The sequence below is a fragment of the Salvia hispanica genome, chromosome 6 (genome assembly GCF_023119035.1).
Source record: "Salvia hispanica cultivar TCC Black 2014 chromosome 6, UniMelb_Shisp_WGS_1.0, whole genome shotgun sequence".
Classification (NCBI taxonomy): domain Eukaryota; kingdom Viridiplantae; phylum Streptophyta; class Magnoliopsida; order Lamiales; family Lamiaceae; genus Salvia; species Salvia hispanica.
In genome coordinates, this window is record NC_062970.1 from 28,048,946 (window position 1) to 28,062,638 (window position 13,693).

General features: G+C 37.6%; 2 protein-coding genes across 5 annotated transcripts; both read left to right on the forward strand.

Annotated features, from left to right (window-relative positions):
• Positions 1 to 1,271: 1,271 nt before the first annotated feature.
• LOC125194073 (xyloglucan endotransglucosylase/hydrolase protein 22-like) lies at positions 1,272 to 2,541 on the forward strand. Its single transcript, XM_048092080.1, has 3 exons — positions 1,272 to 1,595; positions 1,684 to 1,877; positions 2,010 to 2,541. Exons 1-3 carry the CDS (start codon positions 1,338 to 1,340, stop codon positions 2,404 to 2,406), a joined length of 849 nt encoding a protein of 282 aa, XP_047948037.1. The 5' UTR covers positions 1,272 to 1,337; the 3' UTR covers positions 2,407 to 2,541.
• Positions 2,542 to 3,230: 689 nt separating this feature from the next.
• Positions 3,231 to 11,169, forward strand: LOC125194071. Of its 4 annotated transcripts, none has more exons than XM_048092076.1 (10): positions 3,239 to 3,558; positions 3,776 to 6,306; positions 6,375 to 6,479; positions 6,666 to 6,818; positions 9,038 to 9,201; positions 9,283 to 9,430; positions 9,720 to 9,842; positions 10,008 to 10,095; positions 10,495 to 10,829; positions 10,923 to 11,169. In XM_048092076.1, exons 2-9 carry the CDS (start codon positions 3,925 to 3,927, stop codon positions 10,659 to 10,661), a joined length of 3,330 nt encoding a protein of 1,109 aa, XP_047948033.1. In that variant the 5' UTR covers positions 3,239 to 3,558; positions 3,776 to 3,924; the 3' UTR covers positions 10,662 to 10,829; positions 10,923 to 11,169. The 4 variants fall into 4 exon arrangements, with proteins under 4 accessions (XP_047948036.1, XP_047948033.1, XP_047948035.1 ...); XM_048092078.1 differs by having other exon boundaries at positions 3,776 to 6,303; XM_048092077.1 differs by having other exon boundaries at positions 3,784 to 6,306.
• Positions 11,170 to 13,693: the final 2,524 nt, after the last annotated feature.

Genomic DNA, 13,693 nt, shown 5'->3' on the forward strand with positions numbered 1-13,693 from the left:
GTAAAGTAAGAGAGAGGAAAAAGTAGTGAGAGTAATGTTTCTATTTTAGGAAACGTTTCATTTTTAGTGGGACAACCCAAAAAAGAAAACGTTGCATTTCTAATGGGACTGATGGAATACTACAGCTACTACTTTCAAATGAGTACTATCATATTATCTACCTATGTTTATTCTGTGTTAATTATTACAAGAATGCCTATTTTCATAGAGGAATTGCGGAAATGGGATTTCACTCAATGTCAATACCAAATTCAACAACTGAGTTTTTTATAACAGCAAATCTACCAAAATATCATGGATATTCAATTAAATCCGAATTCCTTTAACAAATACCCATTATAATCTATAATTAAAGAGGCAAAAATTTCTACTATAATATTCAACAGTTGAATTCTAGGCCAAAAGTCACCAAATCAAACCAATAATCTCTCTACAGATAAAATCAACTACTTCTAGATTAATACAACAAAATATATATTAAAAGTTATAAAAGTGCATTACGTACGATTCTTCAATCAATCGGCCAGTTTATCATTCACTTCAAAATAATTTCAATTAAAACAATACAGATTAGTAAATCGTTTCCATAAAATGTCCACTTTCATATTTCTCCTCCCACTCCATATGCTAAAATTTTATTAATTCAATATTACCAAACTGCGCATTCTCCAGGCAACCAAAAAAAATATAAAATAAATAATTAAATAAATAAAGAGAAAGAAAAGCAAACAAAAAGAGACGATATTTCCCATACCACACCGGCTAGTGCTTTGTAGAATCTTTCAAAACCGCGTGTAATAACGTATTCACTCATCACTATTCAAATTATCTTTCATCTAAAGTCTATTCATTTTATTAGCCATCTGTTTCCAGCTATGATTATTTCACATTTCAAAACTTCCCACCTACTTATTTACTTCACCTTTTTGTTCACAAACGCGGTTTCCATTTGTCACTAATCACTAACTATTATATAAATCACATTAATTACTTTCTTTGTTTGTTTATAATTGATCGAAATGGATTAGATTAATAATTGAGACTATGATTAATTTTCCATATCACAATTTATGTCGAAAAAGCATTTACCCCTACAGTAAATAAATTTGCAATAACTCTTGAAAACTATAGGATGATAATATTGGCCACCCCAACTGCGTCCAACCATGCAAATGATTTGACATTCCACTAAACGCAGCTTCCTATAAAACTTCCAAAAAAGAACCAAAATCTATACAATTCCACACCTATAAAAACCCCCTAGACTTGCAAATTAGAAAAATCATCTGTCAATCAAAAGCACAAAAACATAGATTTTGTACCAAAAAACTTGTGCAATGGCCCTTATCAATATCATACCTATTTTGGTGATCACTTTGTTTGCATCAGCCTATGCCAACTTCTACCAAGACATGGACATAACATGGGGCGACGGCCGCGCCAAGATCCTCAACAACGGTGAGCTTCTCACCCTCTCCCTCGACAAGACTTCAGGCTCCGGCTTCCAGTCCAGGAACGAATACCTCTTTGGAAAGATCGATATGCAGCTCAAACTCGTCCCTGGAAACTCAGCCGGAACTGTCACCGCATACTATGTAAGTTCCCACCTCCATCCTCCTCCATACCAAACACCAAACAACACTCAAATTAATTCTTCTTCTTCTTCTTCTTCTTCCTTGGCAGCTCTCTTCGCAAGGGGCGACGCACGATGAGATAGATTTCGAGTTCCTCGGAAACCTAAGCGGCGACCCTTACATTCTACACACTAATGTATTCAGCCAGGGGAAGGGCAACAGGGAGCAGCAGTTTTACCTCTGGTTCGACCCGACAGTGGACTTCCACACCTACTCAATCCTCTGGAATCCTCAGAGAATCATGTAAGTAGAAGAGACATTTTTTTGGACACGAGATTTAAGAAATTGACATGTTAAAGTTTAAAATACAGACAATAAAGTAAAAAGGTGAATAAAGTATGTGAAAGAACTCATGATATTTTGGTTGGGTTTCAGATTTTCAGTAGATGGCACTCCCATCAGAGAATACAAGAACCCGGAGTCAGTAGGCGTTGCGTATCCGAAAAACCAGGCAATGAGGATATACTCGAGCCTCTGGAACGCGGATGACTGGGCAACGAGAGGAGGCCTTGTGAAGACAGACTGGAGCCACGCTCCGTTCACGGCCTCCTACAGGAACTTTGTTGCCAACGCGTGTGTTTGGTCGTCTGGTTCGTCTTCGTGCAGCAACGATCCAACTGCAAACGCGTGGCTGAACGCTGTATTAGACTCGACGAACCAGGAAAGACTCAAGTGGGTGCAGCAGAATTACATGATATACAACTACTGCTCTGATTCTAAGCGCTTCCCACAAGGCTTCCCTCCAGAATGCACCATCAACACAACAGCATGAACAAGATTAAACACACATGAATGATGCACTACAACTTCCCTGCAAATTATCAATAGATATATACAATTCTTTCATATTTTTTCCCTGTGTATCATGTGTATTCATAATAGTATATATGTTTACATTATCTAGTAATGAAGAATCATAAACAAACAGTTTCTGATAGTCCTAATAAATAATTTGCCATTAATATTTATGATCGTATAGATTTTATAAGTAATGAATTCATCTAACATTATTATAGTACTATAACTACTTAGAAATGACATGTGAGCACCACTCTTGTTTGACGCATGTTTAGTGTAGTTCATTACGATTTATATATTTATTTTGATCTTATACATTAAACAATCTTATTGGAATTTTTAATTTCACAAAATTCATAAAATCAAAGCTCAATTTGTTCGTTTTTTCTACAGTTTCAAATAAATCAATAAAATGATAGATCGAGCTTTGATTTGTATGAATTTTATGAATTTAAGCCTTGTTTAATGTATTAAAATCAAAATAAATATATAAATCGAAACGAGCAATATTAAACGTGAGGCAAATAAGAGTGGTGTTCACATAAGGTACGTAACATGTAATTTATCCGTGAGTCGTATATTCAGTCAAAACATACTGTCATTATAAATTATAATTAGAGTGATGTAGTAATTTATTGAAGTAAATATATGATCCAGTGAAAAGAATTAAATTTTGTGGCCAATTACAATTAAAATTTAGCCTCCATTCCCAAGAAATTAGAAACAGAATTAGTAGAGGCAGGCTTATATTAATAAAGAATATGCGGTTGTAGCAGATAAATTGATGCCTAATTTCCAATAACTAGAACGCCGCCACGTGTCCCCAAACCTGGCAACTTCACCATCCCCAAACTCAAAAGCTTTCCTCCCACCCTCGCCCTCTCATCAATGTATCGTATTCGCATGAATTAGGGATTGTTAGTTTTTACCTTGCCCGTTTTTTTGAGGGAGAGCGCACTATTTTACGACCCTTTTTTATTATTTATTCATTAGTTTTTTTATTGAAGGAGGGTTACGAGCGATCCACAAGGTTTGGGGGATTTTCCGGGGTTTTCTTGATTTTTGGGTTTTGAGAAGAAAATTAAAAGTTCAGGGCTCTGGTGTTGTTGGAATCCCCTGTTATCAGGTAATCTGATTGTTTCTGTATTTTCGATTTCATGTGTATCTGAATCTGGATTTAAGTATGCTTGGAAAGCTCAATTATGTGGCATAAAAGTTTGTTATGTTGGGATGAATATGTGTTGAAGTGTGGATTTTGGTGTTGCCATTGGCCCATTGAATTTTCAAATGCTTTAAATGTTTTCTCTCAACTCTTTGTATGAATTTGGTGAACTTTGAACTAGGGCTTTAGGATTTGGATTGGGAGCGTATGAGTGTTAAGACATTCAAGTGTGAATTCAATGTGTACACTTGAGGGGGTGAAGAATCTGAGCCAACTAGAATCTGAGTCTACCCAATATTAGTGATCAACAACTGCTAACCTCAGTCGTTGATGGATAGCCCTGCAATGACCCCGGCAGGCGTCCTGAGTGGCGATGAAAGTCAGCGTATTAAATTCTTATGCAGTTTCAGTGGTAGTATACTTCCCCGCCCTCAAGATGGGAAGCTTAGATATGTTGGAGGTGAGACGCGGATTGTGAGTGTTCAGCGTGATATAACTTATGAAGAGCTCATGGGGAAGATGAGGGAGCTTTATGAGGGTGTAACTGTGCTGAAATACCAGCAGCCGGATGAGGATCTTGATGCTCTTGTATCTGTTGTAAACGACGATGATGTTACTAATATGATGGAGGAGTATGATAAGTTGGGATCCGTAGATGGGTTTACTAGGTTGAGGATTTTTTTGTTTGCCCATTCTGATCAAGATGGTTCTTTACATTTCGGAGATGGAGATGAAAGGGACAATGAGAAGAGGTACGTGGATGCCTTGAATAGCCTTAATGAGTCTCCTGAGAGGAAGCCACTTGGTGAATCGTTGTTAGTTGGATCACTTGATGATGTCCAATCTGCTGAGCAATACTTTACCCAAATGAATCTAGATGGCAGTGTCCATGGCCAGAGAAATATGGAATTACCGATGGCTCAAATGAATCTGCGGCATTTGACAATTCCTCATCCAGGCTCAGGGCAACTCCAGCAAGCAGTTAATCAAAGGTATAATGAAATGGAGGCTCCATGGAGTCCTGCTTATTACTCTCCTCGACAACCTTTAGATCAGAGACCAGTTGCTGAATTTCCTACTTCCCCTTCATCATCTCGTTATCGAACACCATATGGAGACTTCGATAGAGTTCCTGAAGATTATAACCGGCCTCCTATTAATAATCATTCTATTTATGAGCAACAGCCACCATATGCAGACAATGTGGTGCTGATTCCAGCTGGCTCTGTTAACAACATGCTCCAAGGGTCCAATGTTTACGACGCCAGCAGTGTTTGTGATCATTGCCGGATGCCATATCAAAGAAATCAAGTTTATCCTGATTCTTCTTGGAAGCCTGGTGAGCAGTCGCGTTTGGAGCCACCAAACATGGGAAATGGATATCTTCAGGTCCCTAGTTCTTGTTCTGAGTGCCCTCGACACCGAGACATATACATGTTGAATTCAGAGGGAAACCTAAATCCTCCCTTTTACAGCAGGGAACCTAATGATCCTCGGTCAATGTATTCTGAAACCCATGGTCATGAAAGAGGATGGAATTCTCCGCATCAGTCAAATCCTTGGACAGAGGAACCTAGACCACGTCTATCTGTACCTGTATCTGGAAGGTTAGCTGATAGTTATATTGTGGAGAATGGGATGAATGTTCCACTCGGGCATGGTAATGTATGTGACGGGCACCAAATGCAATCAAACTACATCCATCATGATGATCAACGCTATCCTCGTCCTGGAGTTGACTATGGCAGTCAAGGGTTTCAGGACCAAGCTGCAGCAACAGGATCACAGGTCCATTTGCCCCCCGCAGAGGAGCGGAGTGCTCGCTTTGGGAATGCTCCCTACACATATGGAACTGATAATGTGTACCAGGTTCCTCATGGCCATATTCCTACACAACCTCTGTGGAGAAATGTTCATAGTCCATTGCAGGGCGGTCCCTCTTATGAAACGCCGGTTTCTTCTCAGCTAGTTAATGGCTCTATTCCAATGGGTTTCATTCGTGGTGCTCTGGAGGGAAGTCCCAGGGTGAGAACTGGTTTAGAGAATCAGAGTCCCTGGGCAGAGTCATCGCAGAAAGTTGTGGGCTATGATGGTTCTCTTATGTCAGACTTTCCTCATATACAGGCTGTGAAACTTCCTCCTAACAAATACACTTTGGAGAACCCCCATCCATGTAATGTGGAACCTGTCCAATCAGCAGCTGTGTTGGCTACACCAGTCACTTCTAAAGATCCATTTACTATGTCTGATCCAGTCTCACTAGTTGATGATACATCAGTGGCTGTGAATGTTGCTGCTTCTGTAATAGGTTCCTGGAGTGGCAGTGAAACTAATAAATCAGCTATCAGGAATGAGAATGGTGCATATGATGGGAGCAATGAGAAAAATAATGGAGCTGTGGCCAAAGGTTCTTGTGTTCATGCGTCCATTGACATGAAGTCAGATGCTTCAGCATCATCGACAGTCATAAGTTCCGATGTTCCAAAATCTGCAATTGAAAATGGTGATGCTTTAAATGGTGATGAAACTAATGCTGGTGCTCCTGAGCAGCAAGATGAAAGATTGGAATTCTTGCCTGAGTTAATTGCGTCTGTGAAGGAGGCAACGTTACAGACTTTGAAGGAGGTGAAAGCTAAAGTTCAAGAAGACTCTGATTTGGGCAGTGTGCATGATACTGATACAAAGGAGGATGCTCAAAACCAAAAAAATGTAGTAAGAATCAAGTGTACTAATCCTAGTGCATTTATGGTTGTACTTTTAAAATAACATTTTTTTTGTAGGATGGCAACATGGAGCTGGAGGTAGATTCTGATAATGACAATGTTGACCACTCTGAGATAGAGATGACAAAAGCTGAGGCAGAAGCACTTGACCGAGGATTGCAGGTTCTCATCTATGTTATTGATGTTATGCTCATTATAACTGCTGTTGATTGCTTTTATTCCTCCCAATTGCATAGTTATATGCTATTGGAAATATCACTTTCTTCACCAAGTACATTTGCATATTTAATTGATCAAAATCCTCTGATGTGCTACCTTTGCTAAATATGTGTTTGTTTAATTCTATAGACAATAAGAAATGAAGATCTGGAGGAAATTCGGGAATTAGGTTCTGGAACTTATGGTGCTGTATTCCATGGGAAGTGGAAAGGATCAGATGTAGCCATAAAAAGAATAAAAGCCAGCTGCTTTTCTGGAAGACCCTCTGAAAGGGAACGCCTGGTATGCCTTTTTTGCATCATGCCTATTTATTTAGTAATCTTGCGCTGGTAACAGGATGTATTCCTAGTTCTCCTTTGCATGCAAAAGAGATTTTTATTGATACTAATTGCCTATATCTTGGGTTGAGGACGATGGGTGGTTCAGAAATAATAAAATGATTTTTGTGTTTAAGCCATATTTTCCTCCCATGCCATCCACTTACTCCATTACTTAGGGCGTTCAGATGATGAAAAACACCTCTAATAGGTTTCCAAATACCGACTCAAGACTTCAGTTTGGCTAACAGTCTCCCGATAATATGCATAACTCATTCTCAAAGTGGTTGCCATTCGAAACTCTTGCCAAAATGCACTAGAAAAATAGGATCGCGATCGTACACAATCGAACTAGGGAGACCGTGTAGTCGTACTACTTCATTCATGAACAATTGTGCAACTGTTTTCGTTAATGGGCTTTTAAGAGCGAGGAAGTGCCTGTATTTTGAAAATCGATCCACCACCACTAAAACGCAATTGACTCCACCACCCTTGGTAGTCTGGATATGAAGTTCATGCTAATGTCATCCTAAATGTGAGTAGGAATCAACAATGGCGGCGACAATAATCTGGCTGGTGATTTTGTCTCGTACATGTTGCGCCGACACACCTGGCAAACCACGGAAATGTATGACTTGTTGCATCATTCTTGATCAATGAACATTTGCAGCCAAATGATGATATGGTTGGCAAGCGCTGGCGGACGCGCTGGTTGGAGTGACATGGAATTCAGCTAAATTTACGTATCTATTCTGATTTCTCTTTCACCACCCACCTTCTTTGTAATATATAATACCATGCACATGAGTGAAATGCTTAGCTGTCGATCTGCTGGCCCTTCCTTAAAATTGATAATGTAATCATACCTGAGAAGCTTGGTCACCAAATTCTGTATCATCAATGGTTGAGTGAGTAATTGATACAAACTATATTGGTCTGACTCTGTGCGAATGATAAATTTTCGTCCAAGCAAATAGGGCCTCCAATGCTAGATTGCGGGAACTAAGGTCATCAGTCCCTTCTCGTATGCAAATTGGACAGCGATCGTGCAGAGATATGTTTTGCTTAAATAAGCAATGGGCTATCGACCTTGCATAAGGACTGCACTCAAAGCACATCCTCAAGCATCATACTCCACCAAAAATACGCGTATCGGCGCTTCTTGTCACCACCATTGCTCCACACTCACCGCATCAAAATGTTAGAAGGACCACATCAAAATGTTAGAAGGAAAGGCGAAGACAATGTTGAATTGGTTGAGTATGAAATGTACTCTCTCCGTCCCATTACAATTGATTGATGTTCCTTTTATGGTTGTCCCACTTCTAGTGATCAATTTCCATTTTTAGCAAAATAAAAACTCATCTATTCTCTCTTCTACTTATACCTCTTTTCTTCTCTACTCCACACTCTCTCCACTCAACTCTATAAATATCATTTTCTTAAATCACGTGACCAAAAGAAATCCATCACTTGTAGGGAGTTATTGATTATTTGAATGGGAAGTGTTGTTGAAAATTCTTCTTCATTGAAGGCCACGGTTGCTGCAGTATACACAAGTTTTGAATAGATGAAACTCCCGCTCTGAACTCAAGGTAGCATCAACTCATAGTTACAAGACAATAAAGGATAAAGGCAATATAGAATTAACGGCTGTTCAACATCACACGTCCAGCACCTTCTCTTCTTCCTTGCGGTTGGAACATCCCACCATCTGTAGCGGGCAATCATGGCTGCTTCTAATGTCCACAGCTTTTATCTCATCTTCATCATGGTCTGTAACATCATTCCGTTCTCCCAATTACCATATAACTAATCTAACGTACAGAGCACAGAAATTATCCCCTCTTTGGCTGCCTTGACAGTAAACCTTCCAAGGAGGAGGCTGATTGGTATCACAATGCATGTAAGATTCACTAGATCATTAGTTTAGTGGAGAAACACATGTTGGAGAAATTTTCTTGGATGATAGTCAATAGTCATTATTTTTCCTCCATACTGAGCATTTTGCTTTCCGTTAAAGGTTTCTTTCTCTTATGATTGGATCGTTTTCATTCAGTAAGTTATATGAGCTTTCTTATGGTGTTAAATGTGATGTTAGGAAATGTTAGAAATGGTCCACTCACCCCCTTAAAAGGCATTTCATTTTTCCTTGAATTCTGATTTCACCTACATGATGTGTAGATTGCTGATTTTTGGAAGGAAGCTCTGATACTAAGTTCGTTACACCATCCAAATGTTGTCTCTTTCTATGGGGTGGTTCGTGATGGTCCTGATGGATCCTTAGCAACTGTGACAGAGTTCATGGTTAATGGATCCTTGAAACAATTTCTTCAAAAAAAGGACAGGTACAGTACTTTTCTTATTGTCCTGCATATTCTCATCATATATTATATATCTGATTCTGTTTTAATTTACTCTATGAGCAGAACAATTGATAGACGTAAGAGACTCATAATTGCAATGGATGCTGCATTTGGTATGGAGTACCTCCACGGAAAAAATATTGTTCATTTTGACCTAAAATGTGAAAATCTACTGGTAAACATGAGAGACCCGCATCGTCCAGTGTGCAAGGTTGGTTGACTGGCTTACTAAAAACTCCTGAAATTCTTTTTCGTCCATCAGCATTCTCTGTGCAGTGGCTTATTGCAGTTCATAAGTTTAATAAGAATTCTGGAAGATCTTTTGGACTACAGCTTATGCTCCAGCTGATTATTGTTCACGAGTTTATGCTGATGTGACTGTGTTTGGGCATCCAAAATCCTAACTATTTTGTGCTTTCCTTTTGAATTGGTTAGTGAATGGTTGTTTCGGTTTATATTTTTATGAGAGCTGATTTTGTTCTTATTGAATTAAAATTTAGATTGGCGACCTGGGCTTATCGAAGGTAAAACAGAATACTTTAGTGTCGGGAGGTGTTCGTGGGACATTACCGTGGATGGCACCTGAACTCCTGAGTGGAAAAAGTAACATGGTGACAGAAAAGGTAAGGACTGTCAAATTTCAGTCACCCCTCCCCCCCTCACACTCCTGAATAAAACAAGCCCAACCGAGTAAAGAAGAAACAAGTAAGAACACCCCTAAAGTAAACAAGAAAACCCAGAAAATCTCATGAATCACTTAACACTATTAATCTGTTTTCCTATGACAGATTGATGTTTACTCATTCGGGATTGTCATGTGGGAGCTACTTACTGGTGATGAGCCATATACCGATATGCACTGTGCTTCTATAATTGGTATGGAATTATTATTTAGCAGTGCACCACTTTTTTTGAAATGCACTCTCTGGTGTACTGCAGTCTAGTCTAAAGCCAAGAAATGCAAAATTTTAGGGGTGCTGTTTTCTTGTACAGAGCATAGTATGGAAGCCTCCCTACTAAAGAATTCTTAGAGATTGAGTTTTGACAATATTCAGGGGGTCAATGATTATCTTCTGCATTATTGTAGCATTTACTCTTGACATTTTTTTTTTGTTTTGGAATGATAATCTAGCATGCTATAGTAGTATTTTTTTGTATATACCAAGTTTGACACAGTGTATAATAAGATACTCTTGTTTCAGATAGTAGAACCGTCTATGTCCAATGTTTAACAATGGCAAGTTAGTTGTCTTAAAGCTCTCTTATGGTTTGTAGGAGGGATTGTGAACAACACTTTGCGCCCACAAATCCCTACATGGTGTGACCCGGAATGGAAGTTGTTGATGGAAAGTTGCTGGGGTTCTGATCCGGCAGAGAGGCCATCGTTCTCAGAAATAGCTCAGAAATTAAGAAATATGGCTGCAGCGATGAATCTGAAATGATGCTTTCACTCGAGAGAATTTTTTATACTTTTGAGAGAGTACAAGGTGTAGAGAGGAGCATATACTTCATGATAATAATCCATGTTATATTTACCCTCTTCATCTGTGAAATAAAATAATATTTGATCTCTTGTTTCATGGAGCGCGATAAACACGCCTTGAGAGATGGTAAGTCGCTCGATTTTATGATTCAACTCCAAAAATGTTTCTGAATATGTTGAGGTGCTATAATATTCTCTTCTTTTTTTTCTTTGATTGCAGGCCAATGTTGGAAGATGGTTGGGTGTGGATGATGCTTCTCTTCTGCCACCAGAGATGTGTAAATGTATTTAAGCATTATGCAGTTGAACGTTAACGTTTATTCCTCGTATCGTGTAAATTCCACAATGTAAATCCGACACCCGATTTTAATGCTTGGTGCTCATCTTCTCAAAAGTTTTGGTATGTAGAAGTTGGCGCATTTCTGGAGGGATTTTGTTGGTTAATAAATTTTGGGATATTCTGTCAAGACCTTTTCTCATTTTTTTTTGGTTACTTTTGCTTTCCTGGTTTGGTTATAAATTTTGACATAAAAATTTTGTGCACATAAATAATCGTGATTTACACCAAAATATGCAAGCTTTGCACATATATTAATTACTATTTCTTCAAAAAATATCAAATTATATTTCTTTCAATAGGAACTAGATAAATAATTGGTGTACTGAAATGATAAGGCTAAGACATTGGATACCAACAAAGAGAGACAAATGGGTTTGACTCTTAATAGTAGTAGTATTTGTTAATTAGTGAAGATAACTTGTAGTTTGCGGAATTGGGACACTAATTGAGCTCAGCTACTGCGTCTATTTGCAGCGTCTTGTAGCACAATTAATTAACAAAAAGTATGTTGTATGATTGTCAAAGCATCCGATTATGGGAGGGTATTGTATATCTTGACTTTTGAGGTTCTGATCACATGAAAAAGCCTAGACTACAAAACCTTGATTTGGTTGAGTTCATGGCAATCATCAAACAAGAACAAATGTAGTAGTAGTACTATGTATACTAGTAATAGGTTTTGGATGGATGAACCTACATAATAAGTGCATTTAGGACTCTAGCTTTTGGGTAGGCATGTTAGGATTTAACACGTTTACGTTTGAATATGATAAAATTATTAGTTTCGCTTAGTTGATCTATCATTTGCAAGTGTTGCTGTGTCGAAGCATGTAAGTAAAACCCACCAATTTCGACATACGATGTAGCCGACTAAAACATGAGTTTTGCAATGGGCTTCGCACCCATCACAAGCTCACGAGAAAATGTACCTGTCCACCAAAATACCCGGTTATGTATGGTCTAATAAATTTCCTAATCTAATGAAAATAGACCTACCAAAAGAGGCCTTAATGTATAAAGTAACTATACATGTAATTGTTGTGCAGTTGCGCTACATGAGATTCAAGACTAGAACCACAAAAGTACAATTGGCATTTAAATTTTGTTTTAAGTTTTAGCGTCCAATTTGAAATTTTAGATTTTTTTTAAATAAACTGAATTGCCCGAAAATACTGGTAATTTGAAACAAAATTCGAAATTTCATTTATTTTCGGGCAATTCGGTTTAGTATTTCTTAGGAACATGAATATACCGTTAATTAATTAATAGTAATGTAATTTAACGATAAGCTAATTAAACCCTATTGTGGATACCAATTGAGTGTCGCATACAAATGGATTGGGCCACTTTATTAATAAAATTTGATTACCATTATGTTCATTATGTAATTATTTCGTGATGGCCCATATTCATATTTTTAATCAATAAACCAATTCCTTTAACAACTCTCCTAAAAAAAAAGTCATGAGAGAGTCTTCAGTTGTGATGTATGCAAAAATGAAGTGTCAATGGAGAGAGAGAGATTCTAACCTACAGAGGAAGACAAACAGAAACATGTTTTCTTCTCCTTAAATATCCGAGTCAATTTAATTACTAGTACTACTTTATTACAACCTTTTTGAAATCTTGATTGTTTGTTGCTTGTAATTTCTAACCAAGTGTGGTTCCGGCCCATTTTCCTCTAAAATATTGTTGTAGGGAAACCAAGGTCAATCGATGGGTTCCTCCGTTTTAAAAAAGATTTGAATTTTTAATGATGTTGCTTAATTATTTGCTCACTAACTTTTTTGTAATATAGTAGGAATTCTTGCAATTTAAAAATTGTATCCAAGTTGTTCACTTTTAGGGTGTCATGAAGTTACAGCAGGAACTATATGCGCTATTATGCCGTAATCAACGACTTGGTCTTGGTGAGAAATAGTTATTAATTAATTTCCAAACTATTCTTTTAATTTTATATTTTAAGAGATGTTTTATGATCTATCATTAATTATAATGAAATGCACGAGATAAATATCAAGAATGTAGAAACTTGTTGACAAGCTAGCATGTGATATTTCATTTTCTTGTGTGTCTTACACATTAATTTTCCAAAATAAAGGTGCACTCAATTATTTCATGGAAGCGAGTATCGACGCTCAAACATGATTAGCAAAATCTTAATGATTATTCACGTGCTTTATAAGTTTATAACAAAATAATAAGGCAATTAATGAGATTGTATCTACCCATATTACCGAGGCTAACATGTGTACATAATTAAGTATTTGAATATAGGAGATCAAGAATGTAATATTTTCACATCTACTCGTTCTACTGACTAGATTATTTTCAGAAATGTTAAATACCCTAAACATTTCAATGAAGTTAGAGACATATAATAGATGTACTTGTTCCTTGAATTTGCTCTCTTTTCCCCCCACATTCTTAAGCTATTGCAAACCTCAAAAAGCTAATCCAAAATATAATATTACCACTGAACTAATCCAAATACATGCGTGTGTGTGTGTGAGAGAGAGAGATGAAACCCTAGACTGAGATGGTAAGACTTTTTGTTTGTCAAAGTATCACATCATCATTATCATCATCATCATCTCCCTATCTATAAATTAAGGTCTTCCTCTCTGGCATTTCTCAAATACACAAAACAA